The sequence below is a fragment of the Megascapheus bottae genome, chromosome 1 (genome assembly GCF_031878675.1).
Source record: "Megascapheus bottae isolate mThoBot1 chromosome 1, mThoBot2.hap1, whole genome shotgun sequence".
NCBI classification, from domain to species: domain Eukaryota; kingdom Metazoa; phylum Chordata; class Mammalia; order Rodentia; family Geomyidae; genus Megascapheus; species Megascapheus bottae.
In genome coordinates this window covers 39,396,320-39,409,131 of record NC_143509.1, presented here as the reverse complement: position 1 = coordinate 39,409,131, position 12,812 = coordinate 39,396,320, and the positions used below count along the sequence as shown (strand labels likewise).

The 12,812-nt window shown below is 35.8% G+C and overlaps 1 protein-coding gene across 4 annotated transcripts in view; it reads left to right on the top strand.

Moving 5' to 3' along the window:
• Pex5l (peroxisomal biogenesis factor 5 like) overlaps nucleotides 1-12,812 on the top strand; it is a 169,895-nt gene that overhangs the window by 79,773 nt on the left and 77,310 nt on the right. For 2 of the 4 annotated variants that reach the window (XM_090342486.1, XM_090342484.1), the window contains exons 3-4: nucleotides 154-258; nucleotides 12,644-12,755. In XM_090342486.1, coding sequence (XP_090198612.1) covers nucleotides 154-258; nucleotides 12,644-12,755 — 217 coding nt within the window. The remainder of the gene's footprint in view (nucleotides 1-153; nucleotides 259-12,643; nucleotides 12,756-12,812) is intronic. The other 2 variants (XM_090342489.1, XM_090342487.1) reach the window with 1 other exon arrangement.

The window sequence follows — 12,812 nt, the reverse complement described above, 5'->3', positions numbered from 1 at the left end:
CTTTTCTCCTCAGCCCAAAGCCTCAAGATCCAATTGCAGCAGCCTGCCTCTTCATTTATGTTGGATTGCTCTTGAAACATTAGAATATCTTGTAATAAATAATAAGTTAAAGATTTCTCCTGATACAAGTCATTGTTGATTTCACTGTTATAGGGCAAAGGCTCTAGGGCGGCAGATAAGGCTGTTGCCATGGTGATGAAGGAGATACCGAGGGAGGAGTCTGCTGAAGAAAAGCCCCTCCTTACTATGACATCACAGGTGGGCAGACCCTTAGGGTTCCTGTAGGAAGCTGACATATGTTAATATATCAGACAATGTGATCATTAACTAGAGGAGAAAAACATTAACTCCTGAGTCAATTTTTTTTCAAGACAGTTTCCATGAAGCAACTGTACAAATATAAATGAAAACCAAAATTGCTAACAAAGAAAAATAAAAATATATATGTAGTTATTTATGGTTATTAATTTTCATTACACAGCTCTAGCTTTTAAAAAAGAAAATGTATTGCAAATAAATGTATTGCTTCTTTAAAAGGAGTCTTGTTAACTTTGGGAAAGAAATAAGTTAATGGAACATTTGAATAACAATCAAAAAACCAAATTCCTATGAATAAATACAGTTATATTATATACATATGTCAGTTTACCAGTTGACTGAATTTTCTTAAATGTTAAATATATTTTGTTGTGACTATGCATACTACTTATTTGTCTATACATATTTATGTGGGTAACTAATTTACAGGAATGTGCCCAAAGTCCCTGAGTTCCCATGCAGAAAATGGCATTTCTGAGTCTTCTCATCCTTCATGATCTTGACAACAAAAATACCATGTCTGTTAAAAGCACATGAGGGCCATTTTCAGCATGTAGTCTAACAAGTATAGAAAAGTTTTGCATTGTTATGCGAACACACTCTGAGACAGTGGGTCCTTCTTGTCCTCAGGGACTCTTGAAACACCCTGTAAGGTCTACATAAATATGTATAATCAACTCATCACCACTCAGCAGAATCTAAATTCTTTATTTGAAAACTATTTTCCTTGCATTTATCTTATGATTTAGATTGTTATTTTAAAAATTTCATTTTATGTCCATAATGCAAAAGTAAATGCAGTGATTCAGTTCCAATTAAATGCAAATGTCTAGAATACAAACAGTGTCCACTTCCAGTCCTCATGAAATACATTTTTATCAGAAGCTAAATGAAAGCAACTATTTTCAGCCTATCATCAGATCTCATCTCCAGCTGCTGACAACATGTGTGATTTTGCTTTATTTTAAATTCTGTGTTTGTAAATAATAAAAATAATAACATATGACATCAAAATTGAATAATTTTTGAAAGATATATTAGAAATTCCCAGGAATTTGGGATACATTTTATGGTAGGTACTTTTGATCCATAATGAGGGACTGCCTTTTCTTAGAGACACATAATAGCAGTTGAAAAAAATTTACTTCATATTTACTAGGTTCTGAATCCTTTGTACATACAGTATGTACAGTTTTACACCGATCTCTTTCCTATCAGAAGCAGATCTTTGTGAATTCTGTAACTAAAATATTCCTTATTCAGTTGATCCCAGTTCCTCCATGGATGAGACCATGCTGTACTTTTAAATAATCCTTTCTAAACAAAATTACCAGCATAACCTAAATTTAGTTATAAAATCTAATGCAAAATGTCTACTTTTTATTTTTTAGAAAAGAAATGAATTATTGCCATTCAGAACATTTGTGTGTACCAAGTTCCTTCTTTAATCCCTGTCTGTTGTTGCATTAACTGTTTATGCAATATTAACTACAGTTTCACTGCATGAATATTATGTGATGTTTTTTTTGGATGTCTCATAAACTTAGTGTATGCTGGCCAGTTTATGAATCACCAAACAGAACTGATTCATAAAATTGAATGCACCTTTTGTGTTGATAATGTAACTGAATTACATGACAGTGGTGACATAATTATCTCTCAATCAAATGTGATTTTATGAGTTGATATACATTTTCTACTATACACAACTGGCTTCTTCCCTGCTATGCACCAGTGGCGTGCACAAGCCAAAACGATGCAGAATGATCTGAAAAAGTGAGTACTTCCATGACAACCACAGCATCTATTCTGTGTACCATACCACATTCTTACTCATCCTGCGTGAATGTACCATTGATTTAACATGTTTGTCGCAGTGTTTCCTATAAAGTTCCTGTGGCATAGAGTAATATACATACTACTGAACACATCAGCTCATCTTCATCACTGTTATGTCCATGCCAGCTGCATGGCATGGACTCCACAAATATCTGGAGTCAATTGCTACTTTCCCAATAATGCCGTTGGGATAATCCTAATAGATAAAATGCACAATAAATTTTATTACCTTGCCTTGTTTAAGAATTGTTCACTCAGTAGTCATGGGTGGGGCTGGGAGTTTGGCCTAGTGGTAGAGTGCTTGCCTAGCATGCACGAAGACCCAGGTTTGATTCCTCAGTACCACATACATAGAAAAAAGCCCGAAGTGGTGCTGAGGCTCAAGTGGTAGAGCTCTAGACTTCAGAAAGTCCAAGGACAGTGCTCAGGCCCTGAGCCCAAGCCAGGACTGGCAAAAACAAAACAAAACAAAAAACAAGAAAAACAAAAAAGAATTGTTCACTCAGTAGACTGTAGTTGTAAAATAGTCATTTATTCCAGCATTTTGAACTATAGAATGGATATGGTGTATCCTACAAATTCTGGAGCAATTTATCTAAATATACTCATGAATCCATCTATAGTGGATTGAATGAAGTGAACAAAATAGAAATAGTTGAACCAAATTTAGAATGTGTTGGCCTCTGAGAGTTGTTCTTTTGGTTGAGTCTTTTGGAATCAACAAACTAAACCAGATGCTGGTGACTCACACCGTTAGTCCTACCTACTCAGGAGGCAGATGTCACAAGGGTCATGATTCAAGGCCAGCTGGAGTAAAAAGTTTGTAAGACCTCATCTCAACCAATATTCTTGGGCAAGTGGCACATATCTGTCATCCTAGCTGCCACGGGAAATATAACTAGGGTAATGCTGGTCTGGGCTGGCCTGGGCAGAAAGCAAGATTCTGCTCAAAAATAAACAGAGCAAAAGGAGCTGGAAGTGACCACAAGAGGTACAGCATCTGCCTAGCAAACAAGGTTCATCTCTCAAATGCCAGCCAGTACTAGGAGAAAAACAAAACAAGCTCACTTTCATGCTGTCATGTGACTGATCAAGTAATATATAAACAAGAGAAGAAAAATATATAAACCATCAAGACTTTGAGGAAAAGTCCTCTCTAGACCTGTGTTGTCTCAGTATCCACTAGTCATGCATGGCTTCTAAATACTTTGAGCTTCTCAAATCTGAGATGTGCCTACCAGATTTTGAAGACCTAATCCAGAAATAATTGGTGAAAAAATGTTTTAATAGTTCTTATATTCATCATATATTGAAAGGAAATTTTAGGCCTATTGGATTCAAGATATTTTTGACGTGGCTTCTTTTTACTTTTTAAAAATGGCTAATTGAAAAGTTTAAAATTACAAGACTCATATTTCTCATATAACACTGTTCTAAACTAATAGCATAAATAAGTGCAGTTTTAGAAGAGAAAGGAAAACTGACACAATAAAAGATTGTATCATAGAAAACAAGGAATTATCCTTAGAACAATAAAATGACATTAGCAAGGATCTTTCCTTTTTTTAAGAAGCTGGAGAAGTTTGCATTTTTACTGTATCTCTTGGGTACTACCTTTTGTAGCAAAATATATCCATCTCATTTATCCTGTGTTCCATGTTGCTTCTGGTTAAAGGACATTTTCTTTTCCTTCAATGCTCAGCTTTTGTTTATCTATCTAAATTTTCTACTCTTTGTACCACAATACTGGTTTTAAATGTGTGTATCTAATAAACATTAAATGAGTAATGTCCTTAACTGGAAGAACATTCTCAAAGCTACAAAAAACATGATAATATTTGGGTTTCTATTATCAACTGAAAATGATTGTTTTAATTACCTTATTCTAACTGCCTTAGTGTTAATGCTACCCAAACTTTATTTCATTTTATAAGTCTAATATCTTGTCTATAAAATGTTGTAGGCAGGAGACTTATAATTATATTACATTCAAAAGTTGATGTTATTACATGGTTATTCTTGACAAGATGATTAACTAGGATTTCTACTTAGGAACAGATTAGGCAAACCATTAGTAATATTTACTCATAAAAGCTTAATTCTGTCTGATGTTGGACCATAGTAAAACTCTTTAACTGTGATTATTGAAGGGAAAAGTGGTAATGATTTAATTACTTTGTCTTTTTAATAGGTCAGATCATTTAACTTAGTTGTAATGGTAGTGAATCTCTCAAAATGTGGTCATTCTTATCATGGACCCTACACAAATTTGTAAACTTGTGTAAGATTATAAAGAGCATAAACAAGTAGCTCAATTACAAAATTATGAATGAAAACCTACCTAACAAATGACACATTCTTTAAATCAACAATGTCACATAGTAAAGGAATATTTCAATGAACAAAATTATGCTATTAAAAATATGTGTGACCAGGCACCCGTGGCTCATGTCTGCAATTCTAGCTACTTAGGAGCCTGAGATCTGAGTATCACGGTTCAAAGTTAATCTGGGAAGAAAAGTCTTTGAGACCCTTATCGCCAAGAAACTCAAGAGAAACAAAACAAAACAGAAGATGCTATGGCTTAAGTTGTAGAGCACTAGCACTGAGCCCAAAGAGTCCATGGACAGTGCCCAGACCAGGAGTTCAAGTCTGAGATTAGGAAAGAAAGAAAAAAAAGGAAGGGAGGAAGGAAGGAAGGAAGGAAGGAAGGAAGAAAGGAAGGAAGGAAGGAAGGAAGGAAGGAAGAGCGAGCATGTATGCTTTGTGTTTAAACAAAAGAAACAGAGTTTTCAGTTATTTAAATTAAGTAAAAAGTCAGCATACTAATCTAATTTTTAAATAAACATCACAGATATTCAATTTTGTCAACTAAATTTATCAACCTAATGATAACTGATTACTAATAATTGTTACTACTACTATGTTGATTATACTATTACTTTAATTATTAATAATTATAATAGCTATTCTTTAAGTATTAAAATATTTCAATATAAAAACAGTACTTTGCCAAGCGCCAATGGCTCAATCTGTAATCCTAGCTACTCAGGAGGCTGAGATCTGAGCATAGCTGTTCAAAGCCAGCCTGGGCACAAAAGCCCACGAGACTCTTAACTCCAATTAACCACAAGAAAACTGGAAGTGGAGCTGTGGCTCAAGAGGAAGAGTGCATGCCTTGAGCTGAAGAGCTGAGGGTCAGCACCTAGACCCAGAGTTCAAGCCCCACAACCCCCCCCAAAAAAAAACCAGCAGAAAAGCAAAACACAGTACTTTAAAACAACAGCTCAAAATTATTAATCTATAGCATATATTTATGGACTAATAGACATTAGCTCTTCATTTTTTTAGGATGTGGAGTGTTTCTGCTTTGCTGCCAATTTTTAGCCTTTTACTTTATAGTGAAACATCTGAGGACTGCAGTTCTTTAAAGGTAAAGCTAAATTCAAATCAGAAAAAAAGAAATATAAGCATATACTAGAATTTAAGCAACAGAATGTATTTAAATGTAAAATGTTTTATCTTAATAGTCTCTTGTAGTTAGCCTACATAATAATTTTAAATACTGATGTTCCAAGTCAAGCTGAATAAAGACAAATGTAATTTAGATAAAGTTTTAAGAAAGAAATTATTATTCATTAGACCTTGATAATACTGCATGCATTTGTGAAGTGCTCAGTATTAACTAGATAAACTGAACAGTATAACTGAGTCATACATAATCCACCTGAAGTCATTTGACTGACTGACTGATTGCAAGAAAGGGGTCCATCTTCTGAATCCTAACAGGAAAACTCAACTTCTCACCCATCTTCTTACTTTTACTTCTGTTTCACTGTGTTTCTATCTGTGTTCAGACTCACCAGATTTGAATCTGATTTTAAATCAATGTAGGAAACCTACATTCTAAAGTGTTGTTGACCTGGCATTCACATTAGTTCATGGTTTTCTTTAAATATTGGATGGTGTGGAACAGGCTAAAGTCTTTGTTTCTCTTATTCTCATTAACAATTCAGTGTTGGCATTCTTGATGTCTAAATAAAAGATTTAGGGTCATTTGTAGAAAGATTTAGAAACATTTCTCTGTGTACCATGTTTCCAAATATTTCAAAGGATGTGACACAGGGAGCATGAAATTGAGGCTACCCAGATAGTCATTCAAAAGAATGACTTTTGAATGAATACAAGTCAACATTCAATTAGACTGGAAAAAAACAGTAAACATTTATTGGTTTACAAAGATGAAGTCTCTGTCCTTTAGGAGATCATAATCTAGCTAGGAGGAAAAGAGATAAAATTAATGCGTAATACTCAGAAGTATATCTTAAATCCTTGCAAAAACATAGGTGTACATTACAGAGGCACTCCCAGCCTGGCATGGAAGATTAAAAACAGTTGTACCATTGAATAAGGTCCTAAAAAAGAAATAAGAAACTCACCATTAGAAGGGGTGTTTTTGTGCATGTGCTGGGACTGAACCCAGGAACTTGCTCATGCCAATCTCATGCTCTACCATTAAGCAATACCCCTGAAAATCTCTTTAAAGTGATCTGCAGATTGAGAGGCAGCCACAGAAAAAAGAAATACAAATTTGTAAATGTAAATAAACGAAGCTCAAAACCTTTTCAACTACTGAAGTGGAATTTTGCTAAACCCATATATGATGATCTGATTAGTCCAAAATTGTAACCTTCCAACTCAGTCATTCAAAAAAGTTAGAAACTTTGACTTAACTGTTCTTATTATAACATGAATATACTTTGTACCAAAAAGAAAGACTTCAGGCTTTAATGAAGATATGGAAGATGAAGCAAGAGATGCTGTGAAAATGATGTGTGAAATGAGGAAAGTTAATAATTACCAAACAAAACTAAGAAAAATAAAAGATACACTACATGAAAGTAAAGGTTAGTTTAGACTATTTAGGTATTTAGTTTAGTTTTAAATTTGCCTTTATGACTGAAAAGACTTATTTATTCTTAAGTTGCCAAAGGAAAAACTATAAACTTGTTTAAAAGTTAAGGGAGCTGGATACTGGTGGCTCACACCTGTCATCCTAGCTACTCAGGAGGCTGAGATCTGAAGATCCCGGTTCAAAGACAGCCGTTAGACTTTTATCTTCAGTTAACTACCAGAAAACCGAAAGCAGCACTGTGGCACAAGTGCTAGAGTGCTAATCTTGAGCTATAGAGCTCAGGAACAGCACCCAGGCCCAGAGTTCAATCCCCATGACTGACAAAAAAAAAAAAAGTGAAGGGCCGGGAGTTTGGCCTAGTGGTAGAGTGCTTGCCTAGCATGCACGAAGACCCGGGTTCGATTCCTCAGTACCACATACATAGAAAAAAGCCGGAAGTGGTGCTGAGGCTCAAGTGGTAGAGCTGTAGCCTTGAGAAAGTCCAAGGACAGTGCTCAGGCCCTGAGCTCAAGCCCAGGACTGGCAAAAAAAAAAAAAAAAAAAAAAAAAAGTGAAGGGAGAAGACATGAGAAAAAGTATTTGTATCTGACTAACTAAAAATAAAATGGTACTTCTGTGGGGAAAAAAAACCAAATCCACGCAATTGAAGACAAAATCTATTCAAACCATAAGAGCCTTCCATTTCTGTCTGTCTTATTTGGCAGCCAATTATTAAACCCTTTTTGTATTTAGACATCTTATTTGAAGTTGTGGCTATAAACATGAGTAAAGCATAGTAGTCTCTGATGTCAGAATTTACGAGTAAAGATTTGTATTCACAGACTCTCCTGCTTCATCTTTCCTATCTTTATCAAAACCTGAATGAAGTCCTTCTATTCAGTTTCAATTACCATTCGGTGATCCACCATCTGATTTGTTTTCTTAACCTGAGAATCTGAGTCCTTTGCTACTCCAACAAGACATTGCCCAACGTTAAACTATGCTCCAGCTTGGAAACACTGACTCTGAGAGTAATTTGTTAACTCCCTCTTTGATTTGTACTTATAGAAGAAAGCCAGCAGAACCCTTGAGCATAGAAGGTGGACAGAGCATCATAATTCCATCAGTCTTGGTATGCACTATGATGAGAAGTAATATTGCAGGTATGGGAGAGACACACAATCCAATAGACAAAGGTCTAAGAAGAGGAAAAAAAAAAACAAAAACCACCTCTGTGCTGGGCTCCCTGGGGCCTCTCTAAATACACTCTACTTTGGTTTCCTTTCTTCTATGCTGAATAAATTTTAGTGCTTGAAGTGGTTTCTTTAGAAAATACATAACTGTGTCTGAAATTTGAGATACTAAATAGAATGTATCTTATTGCCAGTGTTAAAGACTTTACTATGAGGACGGTCCTGTCATTGAACTATATTCTTCCTTTGCTTTTCCAGTAAGATGCTGATGCGCACATAATTCTTACTTTCCAGACTTCTATCAAACTTAAAGGATAATTTTTCCACATTGAGAACCAAATATGACTACAAAAATCAAGTACCCAATTCTTCTAAAATTATAAGCATCTTGATCCTACTCTACTTACAAATGCAGAGTTGGGATTTAGAGATAAAGGCTTACGCCTTAAAAATAATCAAAGTAAGAGTATAAAGGAATTTTTATAGAATAAAATTTATACTTGCATAAAAGTTGAAACAGATTGAATGTCCCTAAACTGAAAATATGAAATTCATTAAAATTAAATTTTCTTGAGAAACCGTATGATGCCCAAAGTGGAAAATCCCATGCGTGATTTAAAATGGGCCACAGCTAAAACAGAGCACACCAAACATATTGACTAAAACTACCTGGGTGTGTGGTGTGTATATGAGCCCAGTGTGGTGGCAAATGTCTGTTCCAAACTACTCAGGAGGCAGACACAGGAGAACTGAGATCAGGCATAACAAAAGTTAGTGAAACTTGTTATTTCTTAACTCCATTGTGGTGCTACTTACCCTGATCTGTGCTACTTGGAAAGAACAGATAGGAAAAAAAGTCATTCAAGGCCAGCCCAGAAAAAGTTAGTGTAAAAGTCTGTTAAATAAGTGAAAAGTAAAAAGGCCTGGTGCATTGCTCAGGTGATAAAGCACTTGTCTAGCAAGTATGAGACCCTAAATTCTAGCCTCAGTATTGCAAAGTACATGTATGTACGTATACATACATGCATACGTACATACAAACATATCTATTGTGCTTTGACTTGGGTTCTGTCCAAAAGATAGCTCATTATGTATTTACAAATATTCCAAAATATAAAAACTCATGCAATACTTCTCTGGCTCCAAGCATTTTCCTAAAGAAGAGAAACCTGAGTATTTTTTTTTTGCCAGTCCTGGGCTTGAGCTCAGGGCCTGCGCACTGTCCTTGGACTTTCTGAAGGCTAGAGCTCTACCTCTTGAGCCTCAGCACCACTTCTGGCTTTTTTCTATGTATGTGGTACCAAGGAATCGAACCTGGGTCTTCATGCATGCTAGGCAAGCACTCTACCACTAGGCCAAACTCCCGGCCCAATACCTGAGTATTTTTTTAAAAATCACCACTAAACTAAGAAGACTTATTTTTATATGTTAATGAAAGTATAGCGTTTAATCTTAGACAGTGCTTATGATAGTTATGAAACATATTCATACTCTGTGTATGAATGTGTGTGTGTGTGTGTGTGTGTGTGTGTGTGTGTGTGTGTGTGTGTTGTCTGGAACATGAATTCAGAACCTGCGCACTGTCCCTGAGCTTTTTCTCAAGGCTAGCACTTTATCATATGAGCCTCTACTTCTTCCTTATTGGTGATTAAATGAAAATAAGGGTCTCAGGGACTTCCTGCCCTGGCCAACTTCAAATCATGATCCTCAGATCTCAGCCTCATGAGTGAGCTAGAATTATAGGCATGCACCACAAGCCCTCAGCAATTTTTTTGCGGGGCTGGGGGGAGTCATGGGGTTTGAACTCTGGGCCTGGGCGCTGTCCTTGAGCTCTTCAACTCAAGGCTACCACCCTACCCTTGAGCCACAGCATCACTTCCGGTTTTCTAGTGATTAATTGGAGGTAAGAGTCTCACAGCTTTGTAGTGCCCAGGTTGGCTCTGAACCTTGATCCTCAGATCTCAGCCTCCTTGGTAGCTAGGATGGCAGGCATGAGCCATCATGGCTGGTTGCACTCAGCAAATTTTAAAGCCAAAATTTAAAAGTCACTAAGTTTGGGCTGTAAGTGTGGCTTAACAGTAGAATTCCTTGCCTAGTGAGCATGAGACGCTGAGTGCAAATCCCAGTATCTCCCACCAACCAACAACCAAAACACAACAACTCAAAGTTTAGTCTCATGCATTTTACCCTATAAGACAACAATCATCATGTATTATTTAGCAAATACAAGCTTGGTAAAAAAAAGGAATTAGTATAAATAAAGTGTGTTGTATCTGATGGCGGCATCACCTTTCCTGAATATTATACCACCACAGAATTCAGATCTCACTTTCATGAAGTCAGGAGCACATTGCTATGATATTACACTACAAGTATTCAAGCATAGCATGAGCATACACATGAATATGTGAGTCACTTGAGATACAAATTTAGGGCTACTACTCATAGTTTCAGAAGAGTTCACAGAACCACTGAAGCTTTTAAGTCATTTCTTAAGTTTGCAATATATTCTGCACTAGTCTTGGTGAGTACATTTCATATTCTAAATTGCTTTTGTGTAATAAAATATTGTAAATAACTCATAAACTTAAAAGGACCATGGCACATACAAATAGAAATGTAAGTTGATTCCATCCATAAATATTGGAAACTTGTAGGTTCTAAACACTTAAAAATAGTTTAATATAAGTTAATCGGGTAATCCTCAAGAACCTGAAGTTCAGAGAGCAAACTGGAAAGGAACTCAAGAGTTTCCCTCCTATATAAACCTTTCAGAAAGGTTAAAACTCAATAGACTTTCAATAATATGACTGTTGGTAAAATTTTTGAGTATATATGGTAGTACTAAAACTAACAATAATGGAAGATATGTCTATCATTATAACTTGCACAATAATAAAAAAGAATTCCTCTTGCTACCCCTCAATAATTTCTAGCTAAATATGAATGAAAATCTTATTCTCAACTGTTTTTTAATACTGGTTCTGGGACTTAGGGCTTGGTCACTGTCCATTAGCTTTATTGCTCAAGGCTAGCATTCTACTATTTTTGGAGGTTGATTGGAAATAAGTATCTCATTGACTTTCCTGCCTGGCCTGGCTTCAAACCACAATCCTCAGGTCTCAGTCTCATGAGTAGCTAGGATTATAGGAGTGAGCTACCAGCACCCTACAAAATTTTCAGCCTTTTAAAAAATCTTCAGTTCTAGTTAAAATGTGAAACATAACCCATGTTTAAATGATAATATGATTACATCCAAGTACCAAAAGTACCAAAAATGCCCCTTGGCTTCAGTCTCCAATTGACCAGTAAATACTAATCTTTCAGAAGTAACAGAATTACAGATCCTCCCTATATTTACTACTGTTTATGCCTTGTGTCTTCCTGCAGCTCTAGATATAACACCACAACCCTGTGCCAAAGAAAACAATAAAATGGAAGTGTGGACAATCAGATAAAATTCCTTAATTTGTTCTTACACAAAAACACTTGGTTTCTTATTCTGTGAACCTTGAAATACAAACTTATATGCAAGCTCTAAAGACTCTGAGGTATATCATTTTTGACAAATAGAAGACTGAAAGGCTAGGCCTCTTCTGTAAAACTAAGGCAGTACTATTTTACTTATAGACCATACTGTGTTTCCTCACTTAGCCACAGAAAATCTCAATACACAGAGGTATGGAATAACTGAAGGTGAATCATTGGCTGCCACTTCCAATTAGAGACCCACAACAATCTACCTACAGAATTACTGAAGTTACAAACAAGTCAATGGGAAAATACAAATGAATTTATAGGAGTCTGTTTTATGTATACATTTTCACAAACTAGACCTATAGTTAATACACCATCATTTCTCCTCAAGTAAGATTCTCCTCAAATATAGGGGATACATTTCAGTGATTAACTTCTGAAGAAAGGGAAGAAAGGAGAGTGTTAATTCATATGCTTGGAATTCTCACCTCATAAACAGGACTAACCACTCCTTGCCATAGCCACCAGTCACCTCCCCAAACACTGTTTCCAGATGTCATGGAAGCTTTATGTCTAAATGGGTAGTCGGATTGTCCTTTAACAACAGTGCTTCAATAGGGGTCATTTTCCACATGTTGAAATTAGAGGATAATTCTAAAACTACTCTGAGAGGAAGAAAAAAAGTCGTAAGCTATCAAATATCAAGTTTGCTGCATCCAAAACTTTTGATAGTGGTGCTAAAAGTCTCCTTCCCACCTCTTGATAGTAATACTTTTCTTTCTTTTCTTCCCCATTATTTATTTTTGTATATATTTATTTTTGATAGGCTTGCTATTCCCATTTTGTTGCAAGGCTGCATTTGAATTCTTCTGATTCTTCAGTTTAACAAAGCCCTTTAACACCTGTGTTCATTTGTTCTCAGCTGGTGAATGAGCAACAAGAAAGCAGACCCCTCCTGAGTCCTTCCATCGATGACTTTCTCTGTGAAACCAAATCAGAAACTATTGCAAGGCCAGTAACATCCAATACAGCTGGTAATTCTTTTACTTTTCCTACATCTCATGTACAGTTGATCTGAATCATAATATAAT